The sequence below is a fragment of the Lissotriton vulgaris genome, chromosome 8 (assembly GCF_964263255.1).
Source record: "Lissotriton vulgaris chromosome 8, aLisVul1.2, whole genome shotgun sequence".
NCBI classification, from domain to species: domain Eukaryota; kingdom Metazoa; phylum Chordata; class Amphibia; order Caudata; family Salamandridae; genus Lissotriton; species Lissotriton vulgaris.
Genome location: NC_141696.1, coordinates 1,227,976,258 through 1,227,989,056, shown reverse-complemented (window position 1 = coordinate 1,227,989,056; position 12,799 = coordinate 1,227,976,258). Strand labels below are relative to the sequence as shown.

The following is a 12,799-nucleotide window of genomic DNA, read 5'->3' as shown; positions in this document are numbered from 1 at the left end:
GGGGAGGGGTATGGAGGTTTAGGCAGGGAACAACCAGGTCTTTAGTTTCTTTCTGAAATTCAGAAGGGTCGGAGCACACTTGATGTGTAGAGGGAGTGTGTTCCACAAAATGGCTGTTGCCACTGAGAAGCGTTTGTCGCCCCAGTTGGCCCTTCTTGTACGAGGGACCATGAGTAAATGTGCTGAGGATGACCGCAAGGTTCTTGTGTGTTCAAGCGGTCGGAAGGCTCTTCTTAAAAATAGAGGTCCATGATCATGGATAGCCTTGTATGCTATGCATAGTGCTTTAAATTTGATACGGCTCCTCACCGGTAGCCAGTGCAGCTGTCGGATGTAGGGGGAGACCGATGCAAACCTAGGGATGGATAGCAGTGTCCTGGCTGCTGCATTCTGCACTGTTTGCAGTTTATTGAGGACCTTTTGTTGTGCATTGAGAAACAGTGCGTTGCAGTAGTCAGTTTTGGAGAATACCAAAGTACTGACCAGGGTTTTGCCTGCATGAGGAGGAAGGTATGGGATTAGTTTTTTTATCCTTTTTAGTGTGTGGAAGGAAGAGGAAACCACTGCATTAGCATGTTGCTGAAATGACAGCTTGTTGTCGAAGATAACGCCCAGGTTGCGTACCTTCGTTACAGGTTCTGGGGGTTGTCCCATCTGGTGGGGCCACCATTGTGGGGACCAGGTAGGTTGAAGCCTCCCGAATGTCATCACTTCTGTCTTATCAGAATTGAGTTTAAGACAGTTGGATGACATCCAGGAGCTTATTGCCATCATTCCCATTTGGAAGTTGGCTGCCACCGAGATTCCGTCATTGTGTATTGACAGCACCAATTGGGTGTCGTCAGCATAAGTAGTCAGGGAGATTCCGCAGGATTTTATGACCCTCGCCAGGTCCGACACATAGATGTTGAATAGTGTCGGACTTAGCGAGGATCCCTGCGGTACTCCACATGGCAGGGAGAAAGTCTGGGATGTAAAATTGCCTAGCCTTACAGTTTGCGGACGGTTTGCCAGAAATGAAGCCAGGAGGTTTTTGGCTTTGTCTGTGATTCCTATGGCCTCGACACGGTCGATCAAGGTGGCATGGTCGACCGTGTCAAAGGCCGCGGATAGATCGAGGAGTATCAGTACTGCGGCTCCTCCGTTATCCATCGTAGCCCTAATCTCATCTGCAGCTTTTAGTAAAGCCGTCTCCGTTCCGTGGCCTTGTCGAAACCCAAATTGGGTGTCATCTAGTAGATTGTTATGATGAATATAGTGTGACAGCTGGGTATTCATAATCTTTTCAAAGATTTTTGCAGGGAATGGGAGGCAGGCAATGGGCCTGTAGCTGGCAGGCAGGAGAGGGTCTAGGCTGGGCTTTTTGAGTAGGGGCTTGATTATTGCTTTTTTCCATACTGAAGGGTAGACACCTGATGCAAACATTGCATTGCATATGATGGTTAGTGGTGGGGCAATGACTTCAGGGATGAGGTTAAGGATACTTGGAGGGCAAGGGTCCAGAGGTGAACCAGATTTGGTTCGAGCGATCAGAGGAAGAGTGTTTTCGCAGGTGGTAGGTTCAAAAGCTGCGAATGTGGGGCCAGTATCGGCGATCGATTGAGGGGGAGAGTGCACTACGTCAGGTGTAAACGTATTAAAAATGGCTCTGACCTTGTCCTCAAAGAATTTTGCCAATGAATCCGAGAGGGCTTGGGATCCCTCTGACTGGGGGGCAGGTGGGCTAGACAGGTAAGTTACTACTTGGAATAGTTTTCCTGAGGAGTTTTTAGCCTGATTAATTTGGTTTGTGTAATACGTGGTTTTCTCTGTTTTAATGATTTTTTTATAGTTAGAGAGAGCGCTTTTGTAAGTGATCTTATCAGCCGTATTAAAGTTACGGCGCCACTGCCGTTCGAGGTTTCTGCAGTGCAGGCGCTGGAGTCTGAGTGATTCAGAGAACCAAGGGGCTGAAGGAAGTTTTCTACTCTGATGGGATAATTTGAAAGGTGCTAATTTATCGCAGGCTTCGATCAGATTGTCCATGTAAGTATCTGATGCTGCTATGGGATCATGCTCATTAGGTAGTGGGCTGTCCTGTATCATCTGAGTGAGACGTTCAAGATTTAGGTTTTTCCAGTCTCTGAATTTGGTGGGAAGGGGAAGAGGCAAGCACGGGGAAGTGGGTTTAGTGGGAATAGAGAAGCATATTGCTGAGTGGTCTGTCCAGATTAAAGGGAAGACCTCGGTGATGGAGATTTCAGGGTGGTTGGTGAATAATCCATCCAACGTATGTCCTGCTTTGTGCGTGGGTTTTTTAACAATTTGTGTGAGTCCGGCTGTCTCTAAATCTCCCAGGAGCATAATGGTGTCTGGGTCATCTAAAACTTCGAGATGAAAGTTTAGATCTCCTAAGATGGTAAACTGCGGTGATCCAATTGATGTTTCGATTATATGATCCAAGCGTGCTAGGAATTTGGCTCTGGATCCTGGGGGACGGTAGATCAACATGCCTTTGAAAGTGGCTTTACTGGATAAGCCTATTGAGAAGAGAAGGGCCTCGCATTCAGGGTATGTTGTGTCTGCTGTAGTTATCGTGAGGTGATTTTTGTAAATGATCGCGACTCCTCCACCCTTCCTTATCGGTCTGTCTAACTTACACACGCAGTAATTGTTAGGCGTGGCGTCTCTGAAGTCCGGGCCAGAGGCTTCGTCTCCCCACGTCTCGGTGATGAATAAAATATCTAAATGTTGCGATTCTATGAAATCTGCGATTTCAAATTTGTGTTTCGGCAGTGATCTTACATTTATAAGAGCTGCTGACACTAGTGGCGGAGGTGTAGGATGAGGGGTAGATGGCGTCTCAGTACAGGTAGGACACTTAAGAGGACCGATCCTGGGATTGTTGTAGTGAAATCTAGGTATGGAGTGGGACAACCTACTTGTTTGCTTGATGCTGAGCAGTTGGTCCGAAGTATACGTTATTGGTGATGAATTGTTGCTGAGGTGGGAGAGTGATGGATCAGGGGGGGTGGCCCTGTGCCCGGTCTCGGCGCGGACGAGCGCAGACGAGCTTGCCTTATGCGCGCCTTCGGCGCGCAATCGTCGCGCGTCGCGTATTATTACTTTATCAGTGTGTTTATATTTTACAAAAACCATATAAACATTTTAATGGAAGGTGCTGAGTTAAAGTGCATCATGAAATTAATAAATGGTTGGCACTGCATATGAATTTGGAAGATAGTGATGCCATATTTCCAAGAACATAGTGCTTTTCATTGACAATAATATATTTTTTCATTATAAATGTACATTTTCATATAAGTTGATGTTACTCAAATGAGTGTGACTTTAGAAATCTGAACTGTTGTAACTCCTTACGTGGTAGGTGACTTTGTAAGGACTTATTTGTTAACCAAACCAGTTTCATTGATTTCTGTTCATGCAAAAGTCAGGATGCGATTGATGCAATGCGACTGATGCAACACACTGTGTCCAATTCCGCCAGGACTGTACGTATGACACAGAGATGGGTAATTCTGGTACGGCAGCTGTGAAGTACTGCTTGCAAACTAGTATCCTCGCCTGTGACCCAGCACTCCTCGCTCTACCTCACACTCCGTTCACCCCACTGCACTCAACTCCATTACCTACTGTGCTTTCATTGGTTTGATGAAAGCAGCTGAACTTCCACAGCTTAGTATATGGGTGAACCTTCCTTACAACAGTATTGTAGAAGGTCATCTGCCATGGTATCCGTAATTGTTTTTGGGTAAAGGAAACTGTACAGATTGATTACTCTTTGGTGTTTTAATTTTTTTGTCCTTGATGTAACAAAAACGTCTCCGAGGGAACCTTTTTGAAACACTATTAAAGTCATACATTTTCTTTAATAATTTAGTATGTTCTCCCATGTATGAAACCAGAAGAAACCAAGTTAAAAAAATATATTCCACACAAGAAATAAATAAATATATGAATAACAAATGAACATGGCAGATGGGTCTACTTGTATTCGCCTCCGCTGGTAGCCCAGCCCAGCTTGCTGTTCAGAAGAGAGCCACCACACTGCTGACACCCACATTCACTCTGTTTGCACACACCGCACAACCATAGATGAACTGTGCTCTGAAGAACTCCCTCTGTCTGTTGGAAGTCAATAGCGGGCACTGGGCAATCCCCCGGTGCGCAGCACGGGTGGGGGCCGGTTTTGCGCCACTGGGGGCCGTTTTTGTTAATGGGCCGTTTTTGCAGCATAGCTGCAAAATCGGCCCTGTACCAAAATCGGCCGAAAACCGGCCCTGGCAAAGAGCTCGGCGGCACCCCCAACCCCACCGAGTGGGGAGGGGGGTACCGGCCGAGCACTTTGCCAGGGCCGGTTGTGGTTCCCAGTCCGGCCCTGAATAGGAACAAGGCTCACTGCTTTTGTGTAATGAAGGCAATTCAGAGTTATATTGGTAATACATCTGCAAGTAGAATATCCTTATGAAACTGGAAGAACTTCGAAGCTATGGAGACAAGACAAATGCAAGAGAAGTACAAGAGAATATGCACCTGCTCAGAAGACTTTACCTCTCCAGGAGTGGTTGCCAGTATATCACTTTATAAGGAGATATTCCTACAAGTTCCCAGCCAACATCTGAGCAGCGTTAGTTCCAGGTAGTAGCTGAGGACATGGCCTCCTACGAAGTCTGTACATGGCCTCCTATACTTCTGGTAATGCTAGGTGTGGCTAAGACTGGTACGTTCAAGGGCAGGTTCACTAGTTTGTAAATCCTTGGCAAGAATCCACTTCAAACACCTGGACTGTCAGTGTGAACAAGAAGGGCTACTATTTTGGGTTTACTTCCTCCCCCCAGATGGGCTGGGGTTTGCTCCATAATTTTCCTGGTCCCCAGGGTTATGAAGTGTAATGCACAAGAGTAACAGGGCAGATCAAGGATAACAGTTAGGTACAGTTCATTCCAATCAGGATGGAGAGTTTGCAAGGGATTAGTCCTCTGACAGCATCAAGAGATGTGATGGTCATGCCACGACACCTGATGACTACTATTGCATCCTGATAGTGGATCAACATCAAATGTTTCTTCACTTCTTTGTCCAGAAGATGCATTCTCATTCATAACTGCTGTTTTGCCTCATCTGTCTCACAAATAGTCACCAAGCTGTTGGTCCTGGTGGTGGCCCCCCTTCACTTGCAGGGTTGGCCTCTACTGCACTATTTCAGTGATTGGTTGTCTTGTGCCCTAGAGGAAAAGGTGGAAGGCCTAGTGGCAGTTTCTCATTCTTGGACTATCCTTTGTTGCTGAACAACGAGAAGACATTCCATTTGATTCCCAGCATAGATCTGATGTTTACGGTCCCTTGCTCCAAAATGGATCAGGAAAAAGAGTATTTCCAGCTTCTAGGGTGAAGTAACTGTAGCTAATGCCCTCAACTTCTGAGGGAGAAGCAGCCCCAGGTGAGACTCTGGCTAAAAGACATACGGGCTTGTGTATGTTTGTGCCCTTCTAGGCTTGACTGCATCGCCAGATCTTCTCTCCATTTATATGGCCCATGAACCTATGCATCTGAGAACATTTGTACATAATTCCATGACTAAGAAAGCACCAGTGTTTTAGATCCTCTATTTCTGCCCAGGGCTATCGTCTCCACACAGGAATCCCAGCAATGGTGATCATGTATGTCTATACATTCAAGTGGGTGCAACCCTGGAAGAGATGACAACTTGTTCCCAGAGCAGAGGGACTGACATTATTGCCAGTAGTAACAGGTGGAATTTGGTCCCTGTGCTTGATGTCTGTGGTTCTCCGGATAGGCTTCTGGATAGAGCACCATCTTTTTTTGCCTGTCATTCATATCCAGTGTTCAGGCACATCAGCTGAGCATAATCTCTATGAATTTCCATAATCTTTCCTTATGCTGCCATCCCTTTTATGGTGTCGGTGGATGGTTCAGGGCATCTTTCCTGGGCCAGTTTGCTTCATGGAATTTTAGAGTTCCCAAAGCCAGGTAGATGCTTTGTTGGTCATATGGCCTTAGAACCTAATGTAGCCTTTCGACCTTTCAATTTTTATCAATGTTACTGTGAGACATTGGGTTGTTGTTTGACTAGGGTATGAGCCCTGGTCAAGCAGCAACCACAATCCTTGTCAGGGTAAGGCACATACACCTGTGCTCGGCCCCCATAATATCTTGGCGCAGAGCAGTCAGGCTTAACTTAAAGGCAGTGTGTAAACTATTTGTACAATACTTCAAACAGTAAAAATACCACACAAAAAAGTGACTCACACCAAGTTAGAAATCTAGGGGATTATTTAATACATAAAACAAGACAAAAATGACAAAACTACATATAGTAGAATGAGAGTTATGATTTTTTTTAAATAAAGTGTAAAATAGTGCCTCAAAGCGCAACCTGCGGCTAGCTGGTCACGCTGGACCAAGTCAAATTCAAAAGAGTGAGCATTAGGGGAGGCTGTCGGCGAAATGCGAGGCGCCTTCTTACGGTGTAGGCATTGTTAAAGCTTCACAGTGGCAGTCCCCGCAAGCAGTCTATGCTGCAATACGAAGACTTGGGCTAAAGGAGCTTTCCACTAATTTGCGGTACGAACCAAGAGGTCTCAGTGTGAGCGGCCGGTTTACGGTCACAAAGAGCCTAAAAGCTTGATTTCAGCGTCTGTGAGCCACACCAAAGGTCCAGGACCTAAGAAGCACCACTTGGGGGACAGGAACTCACTGCAGCTGGATCTAGGGGCTGGTGTAGGAAGTTTAGGAGCCTTTTATGTCCTTGAAGCTCCGATCCAGAGGCCAGCAGACTAGCCTTTGAAGTTACACTGGGGTCCTGGGTTCAAGATAAAGTTGCAAGTCCAGTTCTTGTTCCGGAGGCAAGAGGGCACCAGGTCAGCACAACAGGTCAGCAGTTCCTTTAGAGCATCAGTCCAGCAGAGTGGCAGTCCTTGTAGCAGCAGTCCTTCTTTTTGGCAGAACATCCACAGGTATAGAAGTGTACTCAAGAGTTGGTGTCTGAGTTTCAGTATTTATACACAGTTTGAAGTTAGGAGAAGCTTCTAGAGGCATGCCTTTGAAGGGCACAGATGCCCTGCAGCCTTTTGTCTGGAGACAGGGCACAGCCTATTCAAGCGTAAGTGGGGCTGTGCCCAGCTTCTCCCAGCCATCCTGCCAGTGATGGGCCATCCAGTCACAATCATCCCATTGTGTGTGGGTGTATAGTCGGAATATACAAAGCCCAGCTGTCAACTACGCCCAGTCATGTGACCCAGACACAGGCTGCAAGCATCACATGACTAAGGAAAGAAAATGTCACCTTTCTAAAAGTAGACTTTTCATAATTGCACTTTAAAATCTGACTTCACCATAAGTTAGGATTTTGAAATGTGATTCCAGCGATACCAAACATGAACTGGTCACCTATTCCCATTTGGAAATTACACTTAGAAAATGTAACAAGTTAACACCAATGGTATCCTATGGGAGAGGTATGTCTTGCAGTAGTGAAAAATTCATTTAAACGTTTTTCACTATCAGGACATGTAAAACATGTCATACTTTTTGAATATATTGCACTGGGCCCTCTGGGTTGTCCAGGTAATAAATACATTTAAGTTGTGAGCCCCCAGTTTGAAATGAGAGCCTGCTACAAAGGAATGCATCAAGAACCGAGGGTCTGAAGGTCCTCAGCCGTCAAATGTTTAGGTTTACCACATGCCTCCCTATTACTGTGGTTAAAAATGCCTTACTGGGCATTTCTTTTACAACCAATGTAATCTGGAATGAATTACATGAACCAGCACTACAACTCCCAGAATGCATTGGATTGTTCATTGGAAGCCCAAGATCCTTACCATTCATTGAGTCATCAGTTTGTCTCTGTGTGGCATAAGGAAGTGCTGGTTAGACATTCCACCTTTCCCCCATATGACGCATACACGTTCCCCCATGATCAGCAGCATCCTTTGGTGTTTCTTGCAAAATCACTGCAAGGAACATGTTGATGTTGGGGGCTTTCCTGCACTTGCTGATACCTGTAGAATTATCAAGGCTGTGAAGGAGGTGTCCAACAAATGCGATTTTACTGCAAGATGGGGGATTTACATAAAAGTGCTTTAAACAAAGATTTAAGTTATTCTTTGACATTGTGCTAGTCAACTCAGTGCTGTCTCACAAATAGGTTTAAAAAATACAACCATTGCCATGTCACGACCTACAAAAGGAACCCTTATTAGTTGTATTAATTTCTGAAGACGGAAGATTATACAGGGACAGCAACGATCACTTGGGAACAAAACTTCAATTTTTTCACAGGGAAACTTGTAATATCATTTTGAAAAGTCAATGAAGGACATTATATTTCCTCTTCAAAAGAAAAACACAATTTCTCGTCAAATCTTTTTTGCTTTGTGCCACTTTTTCCCCTTCCTTGCCCTCTTTATATTTCCTTTGTCGCAAGGTTCTTTTCACTTGGCAGTTTCGCTTTGTATGTTTTAGGATGCCATATGCTAAAATGAAATGAAAAGCAGTAATTCTAATAAGAATGTAGGCTTATAACTTACACGTTGTGTGCAATTTTCAGTGTTTTGGGGTTAAACAGTTATTTGGCTGCAAATTGTAATGGATGTATTTCTCTGTTAACTCAATCCTAAACAGTGACAACTACATTACTTAACATTTTTGCTGACTAAAATGTGGTGCATATGTTTCTATGTAGCTCCATAACCAACATTAACGTAGTGTATGCTACTTTCCGAAATCTTAGCTTCAGAAGGTTGCCACACTGTGATGGTGGTCAAACTACCTGACACTCAGCATGCCAACACAAACCATCCAATCCACGGACTATAAAGCTTTCCTCACACATGACTGGTTGTCTCTGTTTTAACAGTGCTCTGCATGTCTTGAATGAGCCAATACCTTCAACCACTGCAGGCTGAATGAGTGCTGCTAATGCCGCTTGTAGTAAGATCTGTGGACACAAGGTTCTGTGCTTTCTGTTGCATGCATTCCACTGATGCTGTGTACTTTCTTTCCTCTCCCGTCCTCCTGTGCCATGCTTGCTGTATAGCAAATGGAATCTCTTGCAGTAAGTTACTCTTCTTAACTTTTTTTCCTTTACCGTCCTGGAATGCACTTGAACTGCACTACTTATAACTGTTCTTCTTTCTAATGTTTGATCTTTCTCGTTTGTTGTTGCTTCTATAATTATGGGCGATATCACTGAACTTTGTGCTATTTCCGTTTCTGTGAAATGCGACAAACGCACTCGATCACACAGTCTATCATTTTATACAGTTTGAAAAAGCAATGTGAACTTTGTTGCATGCTTTGTGGTAACTTGCTTTTCACTGGTCAAGTGTACGTGACCATCTAAGTCTCATGTAAGTAAAATAGGAAATAAGTCACTTCAATATGCTGTTCAGAATATGGCCCTTCCCCGCCACCTCCATAATAATGTACACATGGCACATACCCTCTGTCCGCCTCTCCCTGATGAAGTCACTTATAAAGTACAACTATCGAGTGACCCCCCCCCCCATTTCGAGGGTTCAGCCTTCATTTTAGCCTCATTCCACGAAAAGGGCCACTTCTACAGATGTGAGCCTCAGAAACACATCTTGACTTTCAGTCAATTCCAGACAAAAAGCGCTTTTCTCTTTCATCCTACCAGTCCCTCATCATGCTATGAACTGTCATACCTGTTGTCCTGTCAGAGATCGAGTGTGAAACTGTCTCAGCCAGATTCCTGGACATCAGGGGAATACTGGAGCCCACCTTATATATTGCTATCCCAGGGCAGCTCTCGTCTAGATCCATGTGAGGTAGAACTATGCCTTAGACTTAGCACTTTGCCAGGGCAACCTCTCTGTGGAATCTGGAGGGGTCCCCTGTATGGCATATTAAATTATTTATAAAGCACAAATGAATCACCCCCAAGAGGGTCTCTCAGCGCTAATGCATTCTAAAGCAGGACCGCAATACCAAAAGGAGTTAAAAGAGCCAGGTTTTGAGGCATTTCTTAAATTGCGCCAAATCCGGACAGGATCATATGTACAAGGGCAACTTGGTCCTGTGATGGGGGCTAAATATGAAAAAGATCTGCCCATATCTAACAGCACGTATGCGGTGGGGGCAAAGTAATGATTGCCCACAGGATGTAAGGTTACATGTAAGTGTATAGAACTGCAACTTATACCGTAGATAAAGTGACCCTTTTCCAAAAAGGGACTTGTGTACAAGACAGAGGAGTTTAAAGAGAGAGAGATTTTTTTTCGGAAGCCAATGCAAAGATTTAAATATGGGCTCAGATAGAGAGCGGGATGGCAAATTTCAAATCAGGCGGGCACCTGTGTTTTGTACAACCTGAAGTTTGGGTGATAGAGCTTTATTTGCAGCAACAATTAGGGCTTTTCCGTAATCTAGGTTATTTATTGTAAATATGCTAAAATTAATTGATAAGCAGTAATTCTAATAGGAATGTAGGCTTATAACTTACATGTTGTGTGCAATTTTCAGTGTTTGGGGTTAAACAGTTATTTGGCTGCCAATGGTAATGGAACGTATTTCGTGATGGGTTTTGTAGGCTGAAGAGGTAGCAATTGGAAAGCTCTCCTGAGAAGGCGCTTGGTTTCGAAGCAAGACCCATAGATGGAATTTACCTTTTTATTCATAGAAAGGGCATCATCTATCAGTATAAACAGAACTCTAGCTACCTTTTTTGGAGGTAGGGGCTGGACATATTCTACAGAGACTACACACCCAACGACCAATATGAACACTTGTCCTGTCAGCCCTAGACAAACATCCTTCCAGCGATCAGACCGACAATCTGCCTTTAGCAAGAAGGTCAGTGTAAAAGACATTTCAAATAAGGTGAGCCAGGCCATTCCTAAAGAGCTTTTTACCTACACTCAAAGTCGAAATGAAACTTAACATAATTGCCAATAAGGCCCCTCGCCGTTGTTGTAACAAAAAAAAAGCGAAGTCAAAAGAAAGCAGCAACCATCTTACTCAAGATAGGAACAGGGTAACAAGAGTAAAACAAGACACGTCCCTGACAAAAATTGTGGATCATATGTTGTATTATTGTTGTAAACAAACACAGTACAATCACAGAAGATAATAATTATCGTGCTGTACACCATGTAGCAAGGAGTCACAGTCACAAATAAATCCCAACACAGATATTAAGAACAGTAATGCCAACACAATATTTGCAAATTTAAAAAATCCGTTTTTATTCATAATTATTGTTTATGAGCATACAATCTTCGCATATTAAAAAAATCATGAATTAATTAAAACAACAAAAAAATAAAATGTCGACGCGGCGTTTCAGTGAAGGAGACACCTTCTTCAGGACAGAGTTGTCTGTTACAACTTCTTTTTTGAATTAATGGATCCTATGTTTTATTCAGAAGGGAAACATTCTTCCGATTTAAGTTTAGGAATGTCTTTTTTATGTTGTACTATTCATTTGTCAAGTGTGTTCGTAGGAGCCACCGATAATCATAAAAGCTAGATACTAGCAACCATTAAAAACCAGTAACTTTTCATCTGTCAAACAGGTGAGCCGAGATTGAACTCCTTTATAATTAATTTCCTGATATATTTGTCAGAGATACTGGTTGAGTTGTTTTCCTTGATAATACAACTTTAAAAAGATTGTTGGGAATTTGGTAAAATAGGTCCGGCCTCTCTGCTGCCTACGAAAACGCCTTCCGGGTCAGAATATGTCTGAAAAATGTTTAAAAAATGCACCTGTCTCAATTGTAATTTGTGGCGCACTTTAATGCCTGCATTATTTATACCCTTCTAATATTGCACAAACCAGTCCAGACCATTGAGTTTTTGTACAAAATCCAGGATCCTAACAAAATATAATCTAGACAAAAAGGTTTCTTTTCAGAGAGTGTTCTTCTTTCAGCCATCAGATAACCTGCCTAAAAATCATCCCAGTTCAGTAAGCTGGTGTTTCCGTTGGGGAGATCCCAGTTTCCGATTGCTTTTTTGACCATTTCCCCAAACGTACACATAGGTTGAGATAAAGGTTTTTCACCATTAATTTCAATCTTTGCACTTGTATTAGGAGTGCTCTAAGAAGGGTATTACGAATGTCTCTTCCATCTGAACTGATTGTCATATGTCTTGAACAGTTCAAAAGCTTCACAAATGCCTGCATGTAGAAATCAAAACACCTTAATTTGTAGTCGATTGGATTAATGTGTGGACTCTGGTGGTAACTAGTGTCCAAGATTGGATTCCTTGTGGGTGGTACCACATTTCAAAATAATATTCTCTTGCCTAAATTGGTTGGCAGGGGTATAAGAAGTGTTAACTTTAAACAAATGAGCAAGCTGGTTAAAAGTCCTGTGGCATCATTTACCTTTAGAACGTGGCTGAGGGATATGGATCCAAGCATGGGGGATGCTATATAGGCAGGCACTTTCCGTTTTCCCCTTCCTTGTATGAATAATGTATTTGGCCCAGTGTGCAGCTCAAAAGTGCAGCCATAATTTCAAGTAACCATTTCTCACACTCATTTATTGGTTAAGGCATCACTTAAAAGATTTAACCACTAGAGTATCTTATTAGATAATATTTGTGAATCTCAATACATTGGAGGAATAAAGTGGCATCCTGGTCCATGTCACTGCTCTCCCCGCGCAGCGCCACGACTAAGTAGCTGCTCCCTAAGAGCGCTCTGACTCGTCTGGGTCTGGTGTTTGAGGTCCTCCTCCACCCGCAGGCCCTTGCCTGTGCCTCATCTCTGGTGGTCCAGTGGGAGAGCATTTTGCTCCTCTGC

At 43.6% G+C, this 12,799-nt stretch overlaps 1 protein-coding gene across 6 annotated transcripts in view; it reads left to right on the top strand.

The window, feature by feature from the left end:
• The window catches only part of FRY (FRY microtubule binding protein), a 674,187-nt gene that overhangs the window by 632,573 nt on the left and 28,815 nt on the right, over window positions 1-12,799 (top strand). For 4 of the 6 annotated variants that reach the window (XM_086935129.1, XM_086935131.1, XM_086935134.1 and 1 more), the window contains exon 59: window positions 9,062-9,079. The exons of the other annotated variants lie outside the window; for them this stretch is intronic. In XM_086935129.1, the coding sequence (XP_086791255.1) occupies window positions 9,062-9,079 (18 nt within the window). The remainder of the gene's footprint in view (window positions 1-9,061; window positions 9,080-12,799) is intronic. 6 annotated transcript variants of the gene reach the window in all.